Raw genomic sequence first — 26,669 nt, 5'->3', positions numbered from 1 at the left:
CCCATGGTGGGGTGTTCTTGCCAAATACCGGAACTTCTGTCTTCTTGGTGTTGAGCTTGAGACAGTTGGCTTTCAACCAGCGAGCGACTTCGGTCATTCAGGCGGTGAACTTGTCTACTGTGTTGGGGCTCTTGCCTGAGAGCGAAAGTATGAGCTGTGTGTCATGGGCATAGGAGAGAATGTTGATGACGTGTGCTCGGATGACACTGGCCAGAGGGATCATGGGATCATGTATGTGTTGAAGAGGATTGGGCAGATTGATGAACCTCAGGCACTCCACAGATTAGTTTGTGGGGTTCCGAGAAGTGAGGTGCCCGGGCTGACAGCTTGTGTTCTATCCGTTAAATTGGAGCAGATGTCCAAATTCATTCCCATTTACTTATTTTCATGCATGCAGCTTTCTGTCGGAGATATCAGATTCATGTTGATTTTATTGCTCTCAAATATGGCCTTTAATATTTGTTATGAACTATTGTGTTCTGATGAACGCTCAATTGTGATAGAGTTTTCTACTTAGCTGCCTCCTTCAAATTTATTTCCTTACACACTCTTTCATGTTTAACATGCTCCACAACTGATTGTACCACCAGAATAAAAATAGTGCATGTTGTTTTAACTCCTCTTACTCTTGCCAACTAGAGAGGTTTACAGCGATTGCCCGCTATAATTTTAGAGATTATTAGAATATTAATATTTAACAATTATGACATTTCCACCAAGGGATACATGGAAAATAGACTAGCAAGTTCTTCACCTGCTGAACTTTTATTTTCTCTGTTTAATCTCCATATTCCAGTCAATGTAATTTGGTAAATCTTTTTTAATAACTTTAGTCAGAAAAGTGCTGTATAGAAGTGTGTGGTTTTCATAATTATATCATGGCACATCACTCAGCTTGCATCTTAATGGAATCAAGATCATGTCATTTGGAAGTACCAGTGTTGTTTACCTGCGGTGCAAGAGCTGAAATGCACTTTCGTGTTGAGGCTCCAGAGCTGCTTCGACTGACAGGCTGTGAAATTTTCCAGTCTAATAAGGTACTGCCATCAAGCCCGTCGGACTCTTCGTCTCTTATTTCTGGAACCTGATGAAAATAATACAACAGATTTGGTACATCTCAATAACCTCACACTGATAAACAATATTAGACTTTGATCCTCAGACTATCACCATTTATATCTTCTCAAAACCTCAAGTACTTCTTGGCAATAACTCAGGCAGCTATCTACCAGTACTCTACATACAGTTATGTATTTGGTTTAATACTTTGTTCCTGTTTAGGATGCCCTGAATTTAGAGCTGTAATATTGTATTCAATATATACTCTTACCACAGGATTTAATATTTACCAGGTGCAGTGTTACTTCCCTATTCTGAGTTTGTCGTCACAGAAGGGTGGTTGACATGGTGCTACAGCATGCTGTCCCCTGTTCTGAACAGCAAAACACAGAATGTGGGGTATTTTCCAAGCACTCATTCTGCCAGTCTTTACACAGCATAATCAGTGGTGAGCGACACAAACAAAAGGTGGTGTGGCAGGTGGAGGTGGTGCAAGTGGAGCACAGGCATGGGGGGGTTTATAAATAAAAATAAATAAGACTTACCTGAAGGTGCCGGCCACCTCGCGTCTCGTTGTTCCTCTGCTTCCTGACACTGGGACAGCATCAGAGACTGCCTGTGCAATCCCTGCACTGCTTTGATGATTTACCGAGTATGAACGTAGCGCAGGGATTGGCTTGAGCAGGCTGGTTTAATATTCACTTAGGCACAGTGAGACTGTGCTGTGTCTCCACCCTGGCTGTGCAATACAGCTGGGTTAGTGCTTTTCTGTTTGGTCGGCCTGCGACGGCTGTCCAAACAGACATGCACACTTAGAAGTGCAAATACCACTCCATTCCTCCTCCCTCCCATGGCCCAGCACCACCCTTCCTTACACACGCTGGTTCAGCCAGCAGCTGAAAAATAAAACAATGATAAAATAATGTTTTATTTTTCAGCTGCTGGCTCTGACCCAGCGGGGAGATGCTCCTCCACCATTGCGGAGGAAACGCTACTGGGCATAATTTGTTCAAAGAAAAAGTGAATAATTAACATATGTCATAATCCCTGAAATGGTTCTCTGTTCTATCACACTATGAAAATCAAGACATAATATGGGAAATAAACCAGCTTGAAAAAAAAGTGAAACTGCAGATTTGGTGTGTAAGTCCCCATTATTCATGGTATGTCTCATTCTGAGCAGGTACACTCAGAACACTGCAGTATTTCCGTAGCCTGTAAAAACATGACCCTGTGGTATTGGTATTTACCGTGTGCACAGTAACGCTCTTGGATTTTGGGATACTTATGAGGTCCATTATGTTTAGTAGGTATGAATCAAGCTTGTTCATGAAATCGGGAACTTTTCAAATATTTACAATCGAGAAGCACAATTCTCAAACATTAGAGACTGAAAACACAAAAAAAATCTGAAAATAATTTTTTCTTTATTTTGTTTATTTAATCACATCTCAAAAAATGAAACATGACCAACAAAAAGTTGAACACAGAGACAACAATAACATGCATAATAAATGAAAATCTATTAATCCTTTCTTACCGGTTCTATAACAGTAACGGAGCAATTTTGGGCATGAGTGTGTCTATGATAGATATTTCATTAAAGCTGCTCCCTGCCTACAGGATTTGTGCAGGTAGATTGACGAAAAAAATTAAATAAGGAATTGTACATAAAGTTAAGTACAATTAGCAAATATTTGAGCATCCTGAAACCAGCAAGTACTGGAAAGGATTTAACTCACGGCTCGAAACGAAGTTGACAATAAAAGAAAAATATCAACGGATCCTAATTTTAGTCCCCTCATTGACACAGAATGGAGCAATGAACTATGGCCCTAGCTCTCTTAATTGCCCCTAGAAATCTAAAGGGACCCCATCTAAAATAACTTTACATCGTCCAAGGAAGAGCGCAATCAATTAGTGGATTGCACATCATAATAGCGTACAGATACTCCAGTATTTTTTTAATTCAACCATAAATTATGGTAATATATATAAATGTGATCAACCTCAAAGCAGTTGGAACAAAAACTTGAAAATTCTTTCGATTATGTTTCGGAAGGTGTTTTAACCCTCCTTGGCTACTGCAGAAAAATGTGGCCTGTTGGATATAGCTCTTTCTGTGGCGCTTTCCCTCAATTATTTGCTTTTCTCCTTCCCAGTTTGCCACTGATCTAAGTGCTAGCTTTAGGACTGTAAGCATGTTTGTCAATCAGAGCAAAAGTGATATGCTTGTCATATAAGCTTTCAGAAAAAACGAAAAAGTACAATCGGTCGTTCTCTGGGGCCGCACCAAAAATATGGAACTCACTCCCGCCCGCCATTAGAAGAATTCCGTCTCTGGCACGCTTTAAAACGGAGGCCAAAACTTTCCTAATGGGCAAATTCCTCTCCTAACGCTTGCATTCAATCACCCCAACAACTTTGTTCTACCTTCTGTTATGGCCTCTCCATGGTGTTCCGGAGGATATCCACCCGGCACCTCTGGGCATCCCACATGGGATTTAAGACCGCCTGTTTCTTATAAAATGTATCTACCTGTTTTTATCCCAAATGTATCCACCTGTTTTTATCCCAAGTGTATCCGCCCCTCCTAAGTTCTTTTGTATACTACTTGTCCATCCTATAGAGCGCTCTGATACCCTTATGGGTCTAGTTTGCGCTCTATAAAACACAAATAAATAAATAAATAAAATAAATATACATACTGATAATTGGTGTATACATAATTGGCTGATTCAAGTTAGCTGTACGTCTCTTGCCTAGGGGTGAGACGTGTACTCAGGGAATGTAACTTAAATGCTCCTCAGTGGAGCTGGAGTACTGGTTGTACCATCCATGGAAGTAGCTCATCCAACATGCAACAGGTTTGCTCTGGTGGGGCTTGTGTGCTCAGGATACTGTTACTAGGCTTGGCAGTTAAAAGTCTATGCAGCAAGGTCCTGCATGTCTCTTGCTATATTGGACTTCTCCCTGAGGACAGTGTGCAGTGTAAGAAAGAGGTAGAGCATGTGCGCATGTGCATTAGATGCAAGGGTCGTGAAGGGCAACGGATGGTGTGTTTGATGCGACGGGCCTGCTTCTCGCATTGGATTGGGGGAATGTAGGGAAGGGCTATTGAGCAGGATGCCCTACGTGCCGAAGCATAACAGTACAGTCGGCCTGTCTCCTATTCACACCTGAGTGCTGGGGGACAGCTATATTTGAGCATTCCTGATAGAAGGCCATAAGCTAGGGGCACAAGGGAAAATGCAGACTTCTAACTCTGAAGGACCTCCCTGGGATGGTTATGTGGGGGTGGAATTGCCACCTGCATTCCAAGGGGCACTTGCCTCAGAAGTTGAAGATGCCTTTGGATTTGGAACCGTACTATGCTGGTTCGACGCTGGGACATTGACATGAGGAATCATTAGGCTATGGGGGACTGCAACTGGATTATCCACTGACTTGTGGTGGCCTGGAGCTTGTTGTGCTCCAAGAAAGAGACTATCATTTGGTGAGTTTTGTCTGGATGTTGCTGGCCTACAGCTAGTGCCAACTGTTGTGGCCCGGGTCCCTAAGTACTATCCGAGGCACAGTTGTCAGGCCTCCTGACCAAGAGATCCCAGAGACACAACAATCGTAAGACCGTGCAGACGTGCAGACGAAAAGGGTGGAAGTGATCTTTGGATGGGATAAGGACCATCCTGACGTACAAAGCCATCACACTATGCAGAGGTGTTTACTCTGAAAGATCAGCTGCCCACCTGAGTTGCTGGGACGTGAGGAGTTCGAGTAGTGTGGGAGAAGCTTGCAGAGTCTGAGTTACCCATGCGTGCAACCGAGGGACCTGTGCTAGATTGTACTCTGGATCGTGTGGTGCCCGAGGGGTGTTGGGGAACCTGAGCTGGGAGCTGAGACTGTCTTCAACCTCCAGATCGAGAGGGCCAAAGTGCCTGACATCCCAGCTTCTGTTCAAGGTCACTGGCTCCCTCTCACTGGACTCACGTCACAAAGTACTAGTTAGAACAAACCTGGCTGACCATGGTTATGCACCTCAATTTCAAAGTAAAGATATAAGTTCATAGATTGTGCAAAGCACATCCGGAGCTCGCTGCACAAGTAATCCACTGCCAGACAGATCCCAAAGCTTATGTAGAAAAGGATGGTGCACTAAAAAGCAAAGTACAAAGGAGCTTCAAATTTGTCCAAAATTCTTTATTCTTTTTAATCTTTTTAAAACCTCAGCCAACGCGTTTCGTTCATTTGAACTTCGTCAGGGCTGAATATACAAGCGGCATCAATAACTGTAAGAAGTGATGAAAAAGTGACCGAACAGTGTCGCAGCCGCCCGCCCTTTATGTCATATGCAGATCTTCCTACCGACGGACCGAAAAAAGCTTTTTTCGGTCCGTCGGTAGGAAGATCTGCATATGACATAAAGGGCGGGGGCTGCTACACTGGTCGGTCGCTTTTTCATCACTGCTTGCGGTTATTGATGCCGCTTGTATATTCAGCCCTGACGAAGTTTAAATGAACGAAACGCGTTGGCTCATGTCACAAAGTACTTTGTTGTGGAGAACATTGTGACAGGCCTGAGAGGTTTTGTTGTGCCTTGTGGGCACCTATATCTGGCTGTGGGGAGTTACGGCAGCGTGTATCTCCACCTGAAGGGATTCATTTCTCCAGACATTGAAGTGTGCCAGCTGCCTGGGTCACAACCTTTTGTCTATGGGGGACCGCGATCCCTAAATCGTGCAAGTGCCATCTGGTGCCTGGAGACCTAATCTGGATGGAAGAAACTAAGTAATTGTTTCTTTCCACTTCAGGTGGTTCAAACATAATAATCATCAGGGGCAACATGCATTGTTGACTGGAGTAGTTGAGTGACTGGAGTGGCTGGGTAATGAGTTGTAATCAAAGACCTGTGATTTTTTCACCATTGCAAATGTTGGGATATGCAATATTGGGAATGTCATGTTTGTTGATTACCTCTGAATAGGGCATAAATGGTTGTGCCATTCTGCTGCTAATGGGAAAGTTTTACAATTGCATATAACTGCAAAAGTATATAGTGAATGTGTAGATTGTTTTGGATTTCAATGTATATATTGTGTTGCTTTCGATGTGTGTTTGTGTAATGCAAAGACCAGTGTTTTATACATATAGCATGGAGTCTTTTTGTAGTGTATACAGTGTGTTGTGAGGGTGGTGAGGTGCTAATACTTTACACATTGACCCCGAGGATAACCCTGAATGCTCTGTGCCAAGCCGAGCACAGATTATTGGATACATGTATCGTACTCATCCTGTCTAGGATGGGTGATTCAGACAGCCTTTGATTCGTCTCAGCCAGCCAGAAACCGCTGGGTTTAACATGGACCATCTAATGTCAGGATAGTTTGCAATTTATCACGAAAGAACCCAGTCAAAGCCTAGTGTCCGTCCTCTCCTGCGTTACTGATTCTTGAAGTGGTGTTTGCTGTAAAATTCACTACTTACCTAGCACAGAACATCCTGTTCAGTGGCTTCTAGTCTGTAGTCTGTCCACAGAGAAGAACCTTGATCACCTTTGAGAGCAAGGGAATTATTATTCAATTTGCGTCACAAAGAGCAGGCTTGACCATGGATTTGCATTGCTCTTTTGGTGACATCAACAATAAAAAAAATCCAATAGTAATCAAATGGTAAAGTTGGAGTTACCAACCCTGAAACGGTCACATCACTTTTTAATCATGTCTCACCAGGACAAAATGGCAACTGTAAAGATACATTTTTTTGACGATGCTACTCGTCAATATTTACTTGCTGCTCATTTTAGTCATCTTTGCTAGGAAACCATATTTATTTATATCAATATTGTATGAATTATAATATTAATATATATATATATATAATATGTATCAATATATTTATTCATATGTATTCTGATGATACACAGAAACATATACAATTATCTGGAGAGCCTGGATATTGTTAGAGAGTTGTTGACTACCTCACACACTTCAAAATGAATGTATAACAATTGATTCTGTCCCAATGTATCAAATTTGGAAGTAAAATATGGAAGTCTTGTTACTGTTCCTGACTTCTGTTCAACTCCCACTCCTTTGTGTGTCCCCAACGCCCAAATAAAAAGGGCCATAACTTGGGAACTACTCTCAATGCCAATATGTTTCTAGAGCCTCAGCTCAGTAAAGCCTCTGAAAATGTATCCTTTGATCTATGCTTCTTCCATGACATCCTAGCATCCCCAAACCCTAATCCAAAGATCTAAAACTGAAAGTTATGAACAATTACGATTGGCTAAAAATATAAGTTTAACAACATACTAAAAAGGTATGAGCTGCCTCAATAGGTTGCCATGGTGCTCACTTATATTTAATAGTGCAACCACTTCTGCATGGTCCTTCTATTCAAGTTTATGATCAAGCACCAACAAGCACAAAACTACATATTCCATAATACTATCGGATTTAAACAACCTGACCTGTTCTCTCCTGCAAGGGTACTCTATGTAACATTCTATTGTTTTAGTTGGTTATTTTTGTTGACTTGTGGCTCTAAATTTCTGAGAACTAGTCCTCCACTACAAAATGCCTCCTAAAACTTACTTTTATTCCACTGTTGAGCATGGCTTTCTTAGGATTCACCCGGTGGCCACTGTTCTGCCCTTTTGTTCTTCTACTCATGAGTAAAGCACTTGCCTGTGATGATTCTTCGTTAACCCCTCTTTTCAAGATAGGATCGCACAATTGCATCCTGATGCCAGCGATCATATTAGGAAGATGCCAGACTCCATGCAGTGTCTTCAATGGAGACTTGCCCCTTCTCTGTATATAGACAGAAACCCATTGTGCTGCATTAATAATCATCTTCCCTTGTGCACTGCTTCAGCAGTAGAACTTTCCCCAACTTCACTAACTAGGTAAGCACACTGAAATGGATCTCCAGGCAGTTAGTTGTGTTCTCCCTTAACTTTCTACTAATGTACTTATATTTCAATTAGGAAGGCAAGGTACCTATTACATTTTCCCTGAAAGTAATAAGTGGTGCATGTGTCACTCATGTTACTACTCCAGTCACAGGTCAAGTCAACTCCTGGACTGGGCGCATGGCTAACTGCAGCAAGATGGAGGTCATGTCTTGAGACCATTGCAGTCAGCGACCCAACAATCCAGCAGCAGCCAGAATAACCTGAATGCCGATAGTCTCTACAGGTGCCACTGCAAGTCCAGAGAAACTGTTGGGAGGCTGGCACTGCGCCTTCAACCTAGCCAGACTATGGGGCCTGGGCTCGTGTCATCCTTAGGCACAGGCTGAGTCTGCAAGTCCTGAGCAGGACCGATGGACTGCTCCATGCGTTGCATGGCATGGAGCTGCCTACTGATGTTGGCATAGTGATCCGCCCCCTCCCTGAAGACCTTGGCGTTCCTGGGGCAAGCTGCAGTGCCCAATCAAAACTGTGAGTCTCTTCCCCCAGGGGGTCCCTACCCCCAGAGGGTCCCTACGAGCTATGGCAGCGGCCTGCTCCAAAAGGCCCCTTCAGCTTTCACACTGCACCCACAGTTCCCCTGTGTGTTGGCACCCCTCTTTTGACACCCTTTGCCTTCCATGAGGGGGGTCATCCCCTGAATAATACTGTGATATTCCCATGGCATTTAGGTAGGAGGCCCATGATGACCCAAATTGGTGACATTGATTGGGCTGTCCTTGGGGGCAGGAGAGACTGTTGGGGTATACACATTATTCCCAGACCTGACCGAGACAGCGCATCCAGGGGTGTGAGCAGAGCCGGCACAACCAGGTGGGCCCGAATAGCAATGAGGGAATAGCACTGCAGCCACTTTCTCAACCACTGACATTGGAGTGGGGATCTGCCCTCCCTCCTCCTTTGTAGGCCTGTGAGGCCCTGGAACTAGACCACTGAATTGCTGTGTAACTGCGAGCAGATTTTCCCTCCATGGGCCCAGACGAGCTGTGACAGTGACCCACACAGCGGGGCTGTCTTGGCCCTAATACTGCACATGCGGCTTCTTGAGGGTCCCCACCCTCTGTATTGGCACTATTGGACTATATAATGGATAGTGCTTATCCACGACAGATGCCCCGACTGTGCCTCTGAGTCCTGAGAACTAGAGCATCAGCTGGTGCACACGGAGGGTACTGTGCCTAACCTAGCCGACAGACACCAAGTGCTACACAAGCCCTGTGATTCCTGGGCTCCTAATATAGTGTCCTGCATTGGAGGGCAGTTGTGCACTCTACTGCGTGCCCTTGGGCTGCTGAAGATGACTCTTCCCCCAACACACTAACTAAACAACCCACCATTTGGAGCACCTCGTTATCTGCTGAAATCACTGACTCGAAACTGTCCCCATTCATGTTGAGGTGGGAGAGCTAGCTTGTCCAGGAATAGGTGCAGAGTGAGTCATTTTGCCTCCCATCAGATGAATTGACTAGAGTGTGGCAGGGAGCCCATAGATCCTCCCCAAAAGCCACACATGTGTTACTCCTCACTAATGCCTTACATTGTTGCCCAACACTTGCCTTTTGCCTTCCATTTTACCCCGCTGACTGCATCCGTGGAAGACTGTGCAGAATTTGGACAGCTCGTGGCACCTCTTTCCACATCTTGGGTAGGCTTGCAGGGTGTTATGGGTCCTGATGTTCCAGATGACTAAAACCGACTGGGGGCCCCACTGGAGACCCTCTGCTGTGGCCAGTTGTGAATGGTGCCTTACCTTCTTCTGGGCATCACTTGGCGCCCATGTGAGACCCTGACTATGCAGGAGATTGCTGTGAAAAGCCAGGGGTACTCATCAAGGAGCCCTGGTGAGGCTGAACTTTCATCACTGAGACTGTTTGTGCCGTCCCGGTGTGAGGCCTTACAGTGAAGTCCAGGGGACAGGCAGATCTGCAGGCTCCAGACACCTATTGCAACACAGCACTTCCCCCCTCTCCAGGAGTCTGTTAACCCAACAATACTGCTGCCACTTCAGCACATGTTGGCCCGTCACTTCCAGCGATGGAACGTAGGGGAGATGGGGCTCCCAGCCAGTGGGGGGTCCAGAGGCCGGGCCCACTTAACAAACTAAGCAGGTGACGCCACTAGAGAAACCAGCCACAACCCTAGCGGACGCTACGCCGTACAAATTTATTATTGACATAGCTGACAGCAGGCAGGATCTATGCATCAGGGTTGATCCGGTGGCAGTGGAAGTGGGACTATTACGCGATAACCTAAGAAAACTCACTGCCTGTGACACATATGCAGAGAGGACGTGGATCGAGATTCGGGCCACAGTATCTGACCTAGAAGGGCAGCTAAGGTACCTTACGGCCAAGGTCCATGAGCTAGAAAACAGAGCAGAAGATTCTGAGGGGAGGTCGGGTCTTAACAATCTCTGACTGGCCGGCTTCCCCTAGTGGGAGGAGGGCTCAAACCTGGTGCTATTCTTTGAGACACAGTTGGTGTAAGCATATTGAAGTTCTGTGTAATCATTACTGACAGCATTATAAAATGCTTATATATGATATGTGTAATGTAGTTCATTATGCTTGAGCCTAATTACTAGGAGTTTATTTTACTAAATATGGCATGTTGAATTTAAAACATATTGAGATGTCTTTTCTCCTTAAGCTGCATTATTTCACAGCCTGTGCAATCAACTTTGAGACATTTTCTCTAAAGTTGCTGGTTGTTTTATTGGATCATGCGACATTCCTTTTGACAATAAAGATCTTTCTTTTGCCCTTTTGTGTGGGAATGATGGGAGAATGAACTCTTCTTATATCCGTGGAGGGAAACTAAGTAAATAAGCTCTTTGTCAACTAACCTGTAAGGTTAGAATGGACAGTCATTTCTCATGATGTGAATGGGAAAAAATGCCAGAGTAACAATTTATACCTGGAAAGATGGAAAGATGATCTCCTGATGATCAAACCTTTGTGGACCATTCATCGATGTCATGATGACAAATATGAAATTTATGATTACTTCATTCAGGAGTATGTGCCATTTTTGAGGCTTTACCTAAGCTCAGACAACCCTGTTTCATCTTTTCTTGCCTTCAACCTTCATGTTGAATTTACTTTTATGACCCTTTGCCTTGCTTATGAACTTGCCTGTTAAACAATTTGGAGCAGTTTAGTGAGAAATCAGACTTGGACTTTCGTGATTTATGCTCCATTCCCCCTTGCCCATTCCCGTGGACTTTTCCGCTAGTGGACTTTAACTTGAACTAGATGTGTGATTTTATATTTCGAACTGTTACATTTATGACTGAGCTTCTTAAAATGTTACTTATATGCATTGATTTTGGATCTTTAATACAATAACTAAATCCTCTAAATTGTTTGAGCCTTATTGTGTCTAATTTTCTCTCTGTAGAAACTGCTGATTTTAAATGCATAACAGAGATAGTCACTGATTATTTTCAGAATATCAGGTTCTTTTGCTCTTGTTCTGCGTAGCCACAGCAGAGCTCTTGGTTTGCATGATTCTTGTTAGACTAAACTTCTTTACGAGATTTGCAATACTTTTTTTCTATAGCATGGTTTTGAGAGTAATATACCTGAACCTGATCACCAATTTACAAACTGGCTACAATTAATGATCCTCATTGGGTAGTTGACAGTTGGACACCCTGTTTCCTCACCCCTCAGTACGACAGAGAAAGGTCCATCTGAGGACCACCGCCTCTGAGGTGAAGTTTTGAACCTGAATAAAAATCGCACCCATGTGGGCCCAGTAAGACTGTTAAGGGTATGTTCATGAGTGTATTTAGCCTCACACTGCAAAAAAACTTGGTAGCAGAGTATTTGTTCAGTCTAGTGACGTAAAAGTTTTCGGGTGTCCAAATATGATTTCCTTGTCCAGTTCAAAAGCCCAAAATTCCCATGGTTCAGCAGATGGATCGATGGAGTAACTAACAGATTTCTACCACTTGTAGCAGAAAACGGAGTGTGAGTATTAATAGGGTTGCGCTTTCTGTCTGCTTTGGCTTACGATTCTGGTGTTTTAAAATGGTTATGTGTTGATTGAGCGAAGTGATGGTATGGTTAAAGTCCATAAAATGGTTAAAATCTATGTATGATTGTGGCGCAAATGCAAAGAATTTGAAGTTATTATCTGGCCTGTTTGTGGACTATGATCCCGGGATATTTACCTACGTGATTGTCTTAGTGTAGAAGATACTAAGTAAGTTGTCTGCTGTCTTGTGATGTTTGTTGTGAGACATCATCGACAACATCTTATGGAAAGGGACTTCCTTTTGAGTGTTAGTGGTAAACGATTGGTGTAGTTGATCTCAGGTGCCAAGGGAGTAACAGTATCAATTAAGGGTGAAATCCCAGTGGTCAAGATTTTATTTGAAGTGAATGAGAAGTAGAAGTACAGAATTACTATTATTTCGTATTACCTTTGAGTGAAAAACATTCTTCCTTTAGTGGAGCAGATAGTTTTATGCTGAAAGGTGTGCATATTGTCAGGTATATCTGCTTAGAAAACACACCGAAGAAAATTGTAAAGAAGGGTGAGCTGCTGCAAGGAATGAGATTGATGACACAGAGTGTCGTGCTGTGATTGGTCAGTTGGTGTAAAACCGCGCTGAGATTGGTTGACTATGTCATACAATGTCACACTGTTATTGATTGCGATTTTATATCCTGGTTTTTAGGAAAACATTTGTGGATACTAAATTGAATACAAAATTAGGTTTTTCACAGCTTTACAAAAACTGATACAAGGAGAAGTGACCAAGCCTATTAGAATAGGAGAAGCTACACCTACTGAGGGTACACCAGGATACATCGTATTGCTGGACAAAAGATTACATCCATGTCTTTGGCTTGAACATTGGAATGAAATTACAGAGAATGATGAGGGTCTAAGGTTTCCTCGGTATGGTACATTTAATTTGAGAATCATTGAAAATTTGAGAAGGAAACTACACAAAATGAAGCCAACAACTAGACCTGTTCAAATTGAAGCATTAAATACTTGGAAACACCTATCCTATCAGAAAGAGAAAGAAAAATATTATGCATGGTATAGGAAAACCCTAGATTACCATGCAGAAGCTAGATGGGATGCTCAACAAAAATCACGAAGTTCAGGGAACAAGAATGTATCCCTTGATACCTGCTGAAGGAGAAATTGGGAAGAGATGAAAAGAGAAAATGAAACACCCTGAGATAAAAAAGAGTGATGCTGAAGTGGGAGGAAAAGATATTGACATAGATGATGATCTATTAAATCAGTCAATCAATCAGGGAATTATAAGCACGCTACTCACCCATGAGGGTCTCAAGGTGCTGGGGGGTGGAGGGGGTCCGCAGATCTGTTTAGCCGAAGAGCCAGGTCGGCTCCTGATGTTTGCCGGCAGCTCGTTCAAGGTCTTGGCCGCAATGTGAGAGAAGGATCTTCCGCCTGCTCTGGCTTTATGGATGCGCAGGTTTTGGCCAGGGCGAGGTTGGAAGATCGGAGGGTTTTTTGAGTACGTGGAAGTTGATTCTGTTGTTGAGGTATTTGGGTCCGTTGTTGTATAGGCATTTGTAGGCATTAGTGAGGATTTTTGAAAGTGACTCTTTTCTCCACGTGGAGCCAGTGGATACTTTGTAGGTGTTGACTGATGTGTTCCTGTCGGGGGATGCAGAGGATTAGTCTGGCGAAGGTGTTCTGTATTGTCTGGAGTTTGCGGAGTAGGGACTTGTTGATGCCGGCGTAGAGTGCGTTTCCATAGTCCTATCTGCTGGTGATGAGTGCGTGGATGTCTGTCTTCCTTGACTCAGGGGGGATCCACTTGAAGGTCTTGTGGAGGATGCGGAGGGTGTTGAAGCAGCTGGAGGTGACGGCGTTGACCTGTCGGTTCATGGTGAGTGATGAGTCGAGTATAATGCTGAGGTTGTTGGTGTGGTTTGAGGGGGTAGGTGGGCTTCTGAGGGCGGTGGGCCATCAGGTGCTGTCCCATAAGTCAATAAATGACTTATTGTTGATTCATTCACCCCCATACAATGGATCTCAGAGTAAGAGTACAATAGACAAAAATATAGCTGAGTTTCTAAATGCTCCTGGTATGCCTGACTTATCGTAAGAAACTTCACCAGTGTCTCCTGTAAGAGGGGGAACAGAATTATCAGCTAAATTGAAACCAATTGAATTGAACACTCCAGATGCTTTAACTGTTCCTGTTACTATTGGTCCGGCGGTACTTCTTTATAAATCTGGGTCACAGGTAAATACTGCACACACTCTGACTGTACCTGCAGGAATGAATGCTGTACATGGTAATTCAATAGATTTGATAACAAGATTGTTGCTTTGGAAACCATTGGTTCCAGCTGAAAGTGAAACTACTGGTACTAAGAGTATACATTCCACATTAAATCAGAAACAAATCTATCCAAGAAGAGAAATTGTTTACCACCTTTTTTGTCCCCAGAACAGGTGCACCTTCTAAAATAAGTTATCATGATACTGAAATGGCTGCGCCAGTGGGTATTTCAGTTACTGATACATCTGCAATAGACATGCAACCTGAAACAAGTAGAGATTTTACTAATAGAGATTTGCATTCAAGCATTTCAAGAGAAACATCTGGACTTATTCCACAAGAATGAAATGATAGGCTTAAAGGAATTAGTACTCCAATTAATAATAATCAAAGTTCTGATGCTGCTCCAGTCCCAGTGATAGGGAAAATATTAGATGTAGCCAAGCTGAAAGTAGAGCTGGAAGGAAACAATATTGAGAAATCTAAATTCATCACGATTAGATACCTACCAGGAAGAGGAACTATTGTTTCTGTGTTATTAGACAAGCGAGAAAAATACATGAGTAGCTAGTTGAGTATGCTCATACATATAAAATCAACATTCAGAAATCAAAGGTTTGGCAAAAGACATACAGATTAGACTTTAGTATTAAAGATTTTGCAAACATGAACCCAACAGGAATGCAATTACAGATTAATGAACTGATGACATTGATCAAGAAATGGAATGAGAGAGAGATGGGAAGGTAGATGGTCTAAAAAGAAGAAAGTACACAGAGTTAGGATCCAGTGACTTCCATTTGTAATTGATGAAACATTTGATAATGTACAGATGCTTCTTATGAGAGGTACCTTCTGGAAGTTTTAGTGCATGTGTCATGGACTAAAAGTGATATTTTGTCATTCACAAATGAATTCCAGAAATTGAGAGATAACCCAGTAGTATGGTACAGACAGATTGAAAGGGTTTGTGAAAATCTCAAAACTCTTGTGGATAGATTGTATATGTTGTTTGACATTGTGGTTCCTGGAGACTTGTGAACAGAGTGTAAAATTTCTGTTGATTGGCCTGACGCAGAGAGGGATTCTATAGCAGGTGCCTCATCTGCAGTGGTATTGAACAAATATCAACAAGTGATTAGTTTCCTGAAAACCAAGATTTCTCCTAGAGAAATCAATTTGTTTAAATTGACAGAAATACTCAAGAACTTAAAGAATCAGTTCATGCTTTTTACAAGAGATTGATACCGTTTTTCAGACAGTACAGTGAAACAGAATATGTGACAGAACACGATATGGGAAAATTTTGTTTACAGATTTGTGAAAGGTTTGAGACCTCAGATTACATCCATGATTCAGCAGCATAACACACAAAAAGCTGAAAGAGAAATTAACGATAGCACAGATGAAAGCAGTACAAAAAGGACAGAATCTTTTTGACAGTGCAGTTTCAGCACAGGGAGGACTTAAAACAGCTCATGTGATGCAAGGTGATAATGGTGTTCAGCAACAGAATTTCCAGTTGTGGTGTTTCAGTGGATTCAAGAATGAGCATTTATTTGTTGGCTTTGAAGAAAATAAATCCTTATCACGTGTGTGGAAAATGTGGACATTGGAAATGCAACCTTTGACACCGTGCTGCACTCAACGCTGCTGTCTCGGCTATCTGGAATGGGAGTCAAGGGGTCGGCCCTTGCGTGGCTGGAGTCTTTCTTGGCCAACAGAAACTTTCAGTTGCACTGCCCCCCCTTTAAGTCTTCTCCCAGAAAAGCAAGCCATGGGGTTCCTCAGGGCTCCAGTCTGAGCCCCACCTTGTTTAATATCTATATGGAACCCCTGGCTCGCATAGTGGAGACTTATGGGGTGGGAATTGTCAGCTACGCTGACGACACCCAATTGGTGTTCAAACTTACGCCCGACCACAGAGAAGACGCCACCAATTTCTCCAACTGCCTCTCCTCCGTGGCAGCTTGGATGAATAACAACTGTCTTCGCCTTAATGGCGACAAAACTGAGTTATTGGTAGTAGGCAAATCTTCTTCCGCTTGGTCCCACATGTGGTGGCCTGCGGAATTGGGCAGCCTGCCCTGCCCTGTGGCATCGGTGCGGAACCTGGGCATTACATTGGATTCTAAGTTGTCTTATAATCCTCATGTGAACAAGGTTGCAGCAAGATGCTTCAGCATTTTGAGAGTCCTTCGAAAGGTACTAGACCTTCTCCCCTTGGACTCAAGAAAGACCATAGTCCATGCCCTAGTTACCCCCCATCTGGACTATGGGAACGCTTTGCTACTGGGGTTGAGTAAAAAGGGCACTTACCAACTCCAGTCCGCTCAAAATGCTGCAGCTCGCCTTGTGCTTAAGCTCCCTCGAAGAGCCTCAGGGAGACTGGCCTTGTCCAGACTCCATTGGCTCCCCATCAAGGAGCGAATTAAATTCAAGGCCCTATGCTTTGCCCATCGCATAGCCCACGGCACCGGCCCAGGATATCTGCAAGGTTTACTCACCATACATCGCCCTACCAGGAACCTTAGATCTGCTGGTACGATGGTGTTTAACATCCCTAAGATAACTAGAGCAAAGATGGGTGGCTCCTCTTTCAGATACTTGGCTGCCAAGGGCTGGAATGAACTCCCTCTTGAGATGCGGATGGAACCCTCTGAAATGAGATTTCGAGGAAAATTAAAAACCCTCCTCTTTCCTCGCATCTGATTTTTCCATTCCCCTTTCTTTTCCGTTTCTCCTGTGTTCATTCCTCTTAGCTTCTTTGCGGTTTTCAGCGCGGGGACACTCTGTTCCTGAGTAACCAGGCGCTTTATAAATGGCTTCTATTCTATTCTATTCTAATGTAAATTTCATGCAAATAATTTTGCAAATCAGATGCAGAATGGAGGAAATGCAGTTTTATGAAAATGACATGGTCCAGATTTAACAGACACAAAGAGAGAGAGTCAAAAATCCTATTACATCCCAACCAATGCAGATACCTCAAGCACCAATGCCTCAACAGAATGTTCATGTACAAAGGTACAATATGAATCAGAACCAGCAGATGAATAGAAATTCTTTCCAAAATCAAAACGTTCACAACAGTATTTTATTCAGACAGATGATTTTCATCAGGACCTGTCAGGCTGACAGGGCTTGAGGGGGGAGGAGAACTTCATGCATGGCACAGCCTTAGAGGTAGACCAGAGTGGTCCATATGTGGATGTAGAGGTGCTACCCGCTTTACATCGTAAGAACAGCAGAGGGTCGTAACATGCCTCTCTCAGAAGAAAGTATCCAAGGTGAATGAGTTTAAAAAAAGATTTCCACCCCAATTTCAAGACCAGTTCTCGATAAAATAGGGTCCTCTGAGGATCAACATTGATTTCAGTTGTGTTATTCTTGTTCAGTGAATCTGCTTGGATGAGATCTACTAGGTATGTTAAATTATTGATTTTCATACCAGTGATGAAGAGTAAAATTTCCAGATAGAGACCTCACATGGGAATGTATCCCATACTGACCAAAAAGGATCTACCCATTGAGCTGAGAGACACTCAGTTGCCTAAAGTCTAGGACATTACAGGCAAAGATATTGGACTAATCAAAGTTGTTGAACCAGTCCGAATCACAGTCAAACACAATGTAGAATATCCAAGACCCCACAATACAATTTGGCTTAAGATACTATTGCCGGTATTACTCCTGTGATTGCCTCAATGATTGAGTAAGGGATCTTAAAGTAGATAATGGGAAGTCCACATATCTCTCCCATTATGGGCTTGCAGAAGAGAAATGGCAAGTAAGTATGGGCGAAATTTGCGAATTCGCGTTCCGCGAATTCGCGCGAAATCGAATTCATAGTCCGCTAAATCTGTGAATTCGTGCGAATTTTAGTTTTTTTGCGTGTTCGCGGGTTTTTTGCGTGTTCGCGGGGGTTTTTGCATGTTCGCGTGGCTTTTTGCATGTTCGCGGGCCGCTTGCATGGCGAAGTTACCCATGCAGTCGTTTATGGGCACAGCACCCTCAGGTTCACCACTGCCACCCTCTGGTTCATCACTGCCACCCTCTGGTTCACCACTGCCACCCTCTGGTTCACCCCTGCCACCCTCTGGTTCACCCTTGCCACCCTCTGGTTCACCACTGCCACCCTCTGGTTCAGCACTGCCACTCTCTGGTTCACCCCTGCCACCCTCTGGGTCAGCACTGTCACCCTCTGGTTGACCACTGCCACCCTCTGGTTCAAGACTGCCACCCTCTGGTTCATCACAGCACCTCTGGTTCACCACTGCCACCCTCTGGTTAACCACTGTCACCCTCTGGTTCAGCACTGCCACCCTCTGGTTCACCACTGCCACCCTCTGGTTCACCCCTGCCACCCTCTGGTTCACCACTGCCACCCTCTGGTTCATCACAGCACCCTCTGGTTCACCCTTGCCACCCTCTGGTTCAGCACTGTCAACCTCTGGTTCACCACTTCCACCCTCTGGTTCACGACTGCCACCCTCTGGTTCATCACAGCACCTCTGGTTCACCACTGCCACCCTCAGGTTAACCACTGTCACCCTCTGGTTCAGCACTACCACCCTCTGGTTCACCACTGCCATTCTTTGGTTCACCACTGCCACCCTCTGGTTCACCCATGCCACCCTCTGGTTCCCCACTGCCACCCTCTGGTTCACCCCTGCCACCCTCTGGTTCACCCCTGCCACCCTCTGGTTCACCCCTGCCACCCTCTGGTTCAGCACTGCCACCCTCTGGTTCACCCCTGCCACCCTCTGGTTCACCCCTGCCACCCTCTGGTTCACCACTGCCACCCTCTGGTTCAGCACTGCCACTCTCTGGTTCACCCCTGCCACCCTCTGGTTCAGCACTGTCACCCTCTGGTTCACCACTGCCACCCTCTGGTTCACGCCTGCCATCCTCTGGTTCATCACAGCACCTCTGGTTCACCACTGCCACCCTCTGGTTAACCACTGTCACCCTCTGGTTCAGCACTGCCACCCTCTGGTTCACCACTGCCACCCTCTGGTTCACCCCTGCCACCCTCTGGTTCACCACTGCCACCCTCTGGTTCCTCACAGCACCCTCTAGTTCCCCCCTGCCACCCTCTGGTTCAGCACTGTCACCCTCTGGTTCACCACTGCCACCCTCTGGTTCATCACAGCACCTCTGGTTCACCACTGCCACCCTCTGGTTAACCACTGTCACCCTCTGGTTCAGCACTGCCACCCTCTGGTTCACCACTGCCACTCTCTGGTTCACCACTGCCACCCTCTGGTTCACCCATGTCACCCTCTGGTTCCCCACTGCCACCCTCTGGTTCACCCCTGCCACCATCTGGTTCATCACTGCCACCCTCTGGTTCACCCCTGCCACCCTCTGGTTCACCCCTGCCACCCTCTGGTTCAGCACTGCCACCCTCTGGTTCAGCACTGTCACCCTCTGGTTCACCCCTGCCACCCTCTGGTTCACCCCTGTCACCCTCTGGTTCAGCACTGCCACCCTCAGGTTCAGCACTGTCACCCTCTGGTTTACCCCTGCCACCCTCTGGTTCATCAGTGTCACCCTCTGGTTCATCACTGCCACCCTCTGGTTCACCACTGCCACCCTCTACCGAGACCTTTTGTGACGCAGCGGCAACACAAAAGATACGCCATGGTGCTGGGTATTAACAACGTGACGCATCTCTCTGTGAGATGCGTCACGTTGTAAAGCCCAGCGCCATCAGGAGGCATTCCGACTAAAAGTGGCTTTCAGTCACTTTTAGGCCAATGCTGTGTCAAAACCCTGCGCCTGCTTGAAGCAGGCGCAAGGCATGATGCAGCTTTGGGGAGATAGGGCCCCCCCAGAGCATTGCTGGAGCTGCGTCGCAAGCGTGACGCAGCTCCAGCAATGCGCTGCTTTTACGGCACAGATGCGTGACGCATCTGTGCCGTTTTTGCCACATGGTGTGCCGCATTGTAAATGCGGCGCACCATGGGTGGCGGAGCTGTGGCGCACAGTAACTGGCGCATCCCTGGGGATGCGCTAGTTATTGTAAATCTGCCCCTATACATTTAGCCAACGAGGGAGCACTTACTGATTAGACAGTAGAAAGTACTCCAGTTGAGTAGAGGTATTGCACAAAAAGGTGGCATCTTCGTGGACAAACATGCAGGGCGGGATTCATTTTCCCCCCTGTTAGACTCGTTTTTTGTGCCCTTCTGCCCTCTGTTAGACTTGTTTTTCCCTTGTTTTTCTGCCCTTCTGCCCTCTGTTAGACTAGTTTTTCCCTTGTTTTTCTGCCCTTCTGCCCCCTGTTAGACTCATTTTGTGTGCCCTTGTGCCCTCTGTTAGACTCATTTTTCCCTTGTTTTTCTGCCCTTTTGCCCTCTGTTATACTCGTTTTTGTGCCATTCTGCCCTCTGTTATTCCCTTGTTTTTGTGCCCTTCTGCCCTCTGTTAGACTCGTTTTTTGTGCCCTTCTGCCCTCTGTTAGACTCGTTTTTGTGCCTTTCTGCCCCGTTAGACTCGTTTTTTGTGCCCTTCTGCCCTCTGTTAGACTCGTTTTTCCTTTGTTTTTCTGCCCTTCTGTACTCTGTTAGACTGTTTTTTGTGCCCTTCTGCCCTCTGTTAGACTCGTTTTTCCCTTGTTTTTCTGCCCTTCTGCCCTTTGTTAGACTGCTTTTTGTGCCTTTCTGCCCTCTGCATCACCACATCATCACTCAGCGCTACCCCAGCATCACTTAGCTCCACCACAGCACCACTCAGCACCACCACAGCATCACTCAGCACCACCACAGCATCACTCAACACCACCACAGCACCACTCAGCACCACCCCAGCATCACGTAGCACCACCACAGCACCACTCAGCATCACCACAGCACCACTCAGCACCACCACAGCACCACTCAGCGCCACCCGAGCATCAATCTGCACAACCATTCAACAACAACTGGTTCAAATATGTTCTCTCAATATTTCAAACTTTATTACAAATGTCACAAAAAGATGTTAATATTTCACTTCTGTTCTTGGATTTTCGTCACAATAAAATACACTGAACATAATCTTCACAAATGTTATTTACAAAAGTTTAAGCTATTGCCATTATAAATTAAAATCACTTTTATTTAAGTATTAATTATTTAAAAAAAATTAAAAGCCATTGTAATTTGTAATATCAATACAGCTAAGTCACGTAAATGCAAAACATGCGAGACCTATTGCATTGCAAATGCTTGTTTGTACTTTGTCATCTACGAGATCTTTGCAATGTTTCAAGAGAGAGATAGAGAGAGAGAGAGGGAGGGAGAGAGAGAGTGAAAGAAAGAAAGAAAGAACGAAAGAAAGAAAGAAAGAAAAAAGAAGGCAAGAAAGAAAGAGAGAGAGAAAGAAAGAAAGAGAGAGACAGACAGAGAAAGAGCAAGAAAGTGAAAGTGAAAGGGAGAGAAAGGGAAAGAGAGGGAGAGAAAGAGAAAGAGAGAGTAAGAGAGAGAGGGGAGAGAAAGAAAGAAAGAAAGAAAGAAAGAAAGAAACAAACAAACAAACAAACAAACAAACAAACAGGGAGAGAGACAATGAGAGAGAAAGAAAGAGAGAGACAGCGAAAGAGCAAGAAAGTGAAAGAGAGAAAGAGAGGGAGAAAGGGAGAGAGAGAGAGAGAGAGGGAGAGAGAAGAGGAGAGAGGGATCGAGAGAGAAAGAGAGGGAGAGAGAAAGAGAGAACGAGAGAGAAAGAAAGAAAGAGACAGAGAAAGAGCAAGAAAGTAAAAGAGAGAGAGAAAGAGAGAGAGAGACATGGAAAGAGAGAGAGAAAGAGAGAAAGACACACAGAGAGGGAGAGAGAGAGAGAGGATGAGAGAGAGAAAGAGAAAGAGAGAGAGAAAGAGGGAGAGTGAGAGAGAAAGAAAGAGAGAGAAAGAGAGAGCGAGAAAGAGAGGATGTGAGAGAGAGAAAGAAAGAGAGGGAGATAGAGAGAAAGAGAGAGAGAGCAACGGAGAAAGAAAGAGATAAGCAGAGAAAGAGGAAGAACTTGAAAGAGAGAGAGAAAGAGATAAATAGAGCAAGAAAGGAGAGGGAGAGAGAGATAGATAGAGAGAAAGAGGGAGAAAGAGAGAGAGGGAGAGAGAGAACGAGAGAAAGAAAGAGAGGCCGGATCTCTGAAGGGCCAGATCCCTGAGTTGCCCCTACAGAACATACAGCTTTTTATTTTTAGCAAAATGCATATGAAAATTGTGCTGTAAAGGTCTCTTTTAGTTTAACCCCTCCTGACAACTCAAAATGGGTGTATTTGCCATCCTCTCCCTTCTTCCTGTTTTTTATATCTGTAAGTGCTTCCTAAAGAGGTTTAATTCCTGGGACAGGTGCCTCGTTGCCTACTTGTAACTATTCTCTGACCCTGCTTCAAGGGTCAGAGCAGGGTCAGAGAATAGTTGCAAGTAGGCAACGAGGCACCAGGAAGCACTTAGCAGCAGGTGCCCAAGTTGAAGTTAATTTCTTTGTAACCCTTTTGTAAAAGGTAACAAAGAAATTAGGTTCAACTTTTGCACCTGCTGCTGTAACCCTTGCTTGGCTGAAAATTCGTCCCCGCGGATCCGCGGATTTTACCGCGATTTGGCGAGATTCGCGGATCGCGAAATCGCGGAAAATCCGCAAATTCGCCTGCGAAACGGATTTTACGCCCACCCTTAGCAAGTATCATATTGTGCAGGATTTACATAAGGTGAATGTCATTGTTGTCCTATAGTACCAAAATCCAGACGTGATCCTATTTCAAATTCCATGAGAAGCTGAATGGCTTACAGTCATTCATTTATGTCAAGCTTTCTTTTCTAATCTCTTGCACAAGGATAATCAGTTCCTTTTCACTTCCCATTTCGGTTATTGTGCCTTGGCACAAGGGTATGAAGAAATCCCCTCAATTTTTTATCAGATTCTCAAAATAAATATAGACTGTCTGGTAATGCTAAATCACTTATTTCTAGTGAAGCACACTGATGACCTACTGGTGGCATCAAATACAAAGGAAGCTTGCAAGACTGATATCATTGTCTTTTTGAATCATCTGGACAAAAATGGACATAATGTATCCCCGATTAAGATACAGTTTTGCCAAACTGAAGTCATATACTTAGTACAATACATTGAACAAGCATTTGTAATGCAATAGGTCTCACATTTGCAAGAGTGTAAGCTATTGGCACTGTAAATAACAATGCCTTTCATTTATCTGTTTTGTTAATTAACACATAAATAAAAGGCATTGTCATTTACAATGCAACTAGCTCAAACTCTTGTAAATGCGAGACATATTCAAAGAAGCGACCGCCATCGTCCCAGGCTGCTGAAAGTGGAGGCGCGCATGGCAAGCTGAATGTTGCAGGAAAGCATGGTGTGCCTTCAGTAGGAGAAAATGATTAAAGAAAATAGTGCTAACAGACTCAAAAAGATGTACAGTGAAACAACTGAAGTAAAAGGGCCAGTCCTCAAGGGAGGTTACAAATGAAGACAAAGCGGTACTAAGGAGGGACTAACATGTCTATTCACGAGTCAGAAGCCAGCATTTTATGAGGACAATGACACATGCAAATAACAAATATAAACGGAGCTTCTATTTCATAGTCCAATACAGCATGCCACAGTGCAGTGCATGCGCTGCCCAGGCTCGACCTAAAAAAAGTCGCTCGAGACAGAAAGTACTAGCAGCAGAAGGACACTAGGGCATGCTCCAGGGGATGGAGAAACACACAAAGAGGAAGTGAAGCTGGCCATACAAGCAGATAAGAGTGAAGATGAAGCCAACCAGCTGTAAGTAATGCGGAGCACAAGTGGATTGAAGACATCACACCATGAGTGCAGACACTTCATGTGCTGCTGAGTGTCTATACTGGGGTACATACCTGCGTGACTGTGGATACTTTCACTTTCAGAACGGCTTCCCGCAGCTTTATCTCATCTCCCATCTAGTGCTTGTTTTCCCTCGTGTGTGATTACATGAGCTCTGCTCATCCCAGCCCAGCTGCAGACACTAAAGGGGGAAACATCTCAAAACCAACCTGCTAATTACTACTATCAAATACGCAACGCACATTCTCTTCCTAAATCTGTTAAGAAAGGCACGCATGACATGTTTCAGTCCATAACAATTATACGAAAGCAAACAGAACAAGCATTTACAATGCAACGGTTTCGCCTTTGTAAAAGTTTGAGCTATTGGCATTGTAAATGACAAATTTTTTATTTATGTGTTGGTTTTGAAAAGCAGATAAATAAATGGCATTGTCATTTACAATGCCAATAGCTTAATCTCACGAATGTGAGACCTATTGCATTTGAACACACAGACAGAGCACCGCACACAGACAGAGCAACACACACACACACACAGAGCAACATACACACACAGACAGAGCAACACACACACACACACAGACAGAGCAACACACACACAGACAGACATTTACAATGCAACAGTTTCACCTTTGTAAAAGTTTGAGCTATTGGCATTGTAAATGACAAATTTTGTATTTATGTGTTGGTTTTGAAAGCAGATAAATAAATGGCATTGTCATTTACAATGCCAATAGCTTAATCTCTCACAAATGCGAGACCTATTGCATTGGCACACACACACAGAGCCACACCCAGAGACAGAGCCACAGACAAAGCCACACCCACAGACAAAGCCACACCCACACAGACAGAGCAACACACCCACACAGACAGAGCAACACACTCACACAGACAGAGCAACACACCCACACAGACAGAGCAACACACCCACACAGACAGAGCAACACACCCACACAGACAGAGCAACACAGACAGAGCAACACACACAGACAGAGCAACACACACAGACAGAGCAACACACACAGACAGAGCAACACACACACAGCCGTCCGTAGGAGGGCATGTTTTGAGCCCCCGAGCATCGCCCCTGTGCGCCCTCTGCAGACCTGCTACCTCGCTATGGTAGAGCCTCCCTGGGGTTAGAATGATTATACCAGAGAGAGTGAGTTGAGTGCTCTGGTGGTTCACCGCTAGAGATCAGAGTAGTAATTGGTCTCTAGGATGTGTAAAGATGCCCTCCAGCCTCCACTTGAACGCAGGGGTGTATAGTTTGCGGGGTGACATGAAATACTTTACCGCAGGTAAGTGTTGTATGTTCTTCCTTGGCCAAAGTAGGAATGACGGCTACTGGGTTTTTAGCCAGACCCTTCAATACTTCGCCACTGCGCCTTTCTTGGTGGACCACCTCGCACCAGCACTGCTCTATGAGAAGGTATGTGTTAAGACTGGTTGCGGTCTACAAAAGCAGGTCTCTTAACCTTCCACTTTCTCAAGCCTCTTACCTTGGGGTCTTTCTCATAGTAGTACTGCTGGGTGCGAATCCACCTCCCTACCAGGTGATCGCGCACAGTGTGGGCTAGGGCGAAGTAGTAGTCGCGGGGGGTGGCTACGTTGCGGTCTTCACCAAGGTGAAATGCAGGTGCCGGTTGAAGTTCTTCTTCAGGTCGGTCACATTCTCCACACCTGCCAGGCCGCGCACGCTGATTTGCTTGCGCTTCTCTTGGTCAGTCAGAGGCCACGACATGGTGCTGGAGAGGGGAGGACATGGAGGCAGAGGTAAACCGACTGCGGCGGAGGCACTAAAAGCTGACAACCGAGACAGGGAGCGAAGGGGGTCTAATGAATACCCTCGGCCCAGCAAGCCCTGTCCAATTACAGCACAGGCTGCTGCAGGCAGGAAACTCTAATCAATCAGCACTAAGCCCCGCCCACAACCACCCGGGTCAGACACAGCCCTGCGAGCAGCAAGTCCAGACAAATAACAGACGTTCCTTGGACACTGCCCCGCCAATCATGGTCTAGCTTCACCGTAGGACTCCCTAACCAATGACAGCCCATTGTGAGTCCTACTGGAGACCAATGGAGGCTTCGCATGGAAAACAGTCAGGATATTACACAACAGAATACACATAAATCGCTGATGAGCACGACATTACATCTTGCCATTTCTGGCTACTCAAATGTGTGCTGCATCTAGACGGGGGTGCAATAATCAATAACAGTTGTGGTTAAGTGATATCAGCAAATACACTCCGTCCCCCGCCCCACAACAGCTGCACTAGTGAACACCGCGTCTGCCCCCGTTGCATCAGTGTCCACCCACCCTAATCACCACCGAGCCTCTTACAGCGGAAGCAGTGAACATCCAACACTCTCACTGCTGCACTAATGAACCAACACCCCCCCTACAACCGGTGACTTGCACAGCTGCATTACTGCTTATCCGCCGCGCACAGCTGCACCACCGACCCTGCCGTGTCCGTGTGAACTTGTGCATACGCTACGGGCCCCCGTCAACTCCCCTCGA

The 26,669-nt window shown here is 45.0% G+C and overlaps 1 protein-coding gene across 4 annotated transcripts in view; it reads right to left on the bottom strand.

Annotated features, from left to right (window-relative positions):
- RASEF (RAS and EF-hand domain containing) overlaps positions 1–26,669 on the bottom strand; it is a 369,451-nt gene that overhangs the window by 53,483 nt on the left and 289,299 nt on the right. For all 4 annotated transcript variants that reach the window (XR_013607103.1, XR_013607104.1, XM_078675838.1 and 1 more), the window contains one exon: positions 950–1,084. Coding sequence is in view for 2 of the 4 variants with exons in the window: in XM_078675838.1 (XP_078531964.1) it covers positions 950–1,084 (135 nt within the window). In the remaining 2 variants the exon portion in view is untranslated. The remainder of the gene's footprint in view (positions 1–949; positions 1,085–26,669) is intronic.

The sequence above is a fragment of the Lissotriton helveticus genome, chromosome 2_1 (genome assembly GCF_964261635.1).
Source record: "Lissotriton helveticus chromosome 2_1, aLisHel1.1, whole genome shotgun sequence".
Lineage (NCBI taxonomy): Eukaryota > Metazoa > Chordata > Amphibia > Caudata > Salamandridae > Lissotriton > Lissotriton helveticus.
The sequence above is the reverse complement of the archived record's forward strand: the minus strand, read 5'-3'. Positions and strand labels throughout refer to the sequence as shown.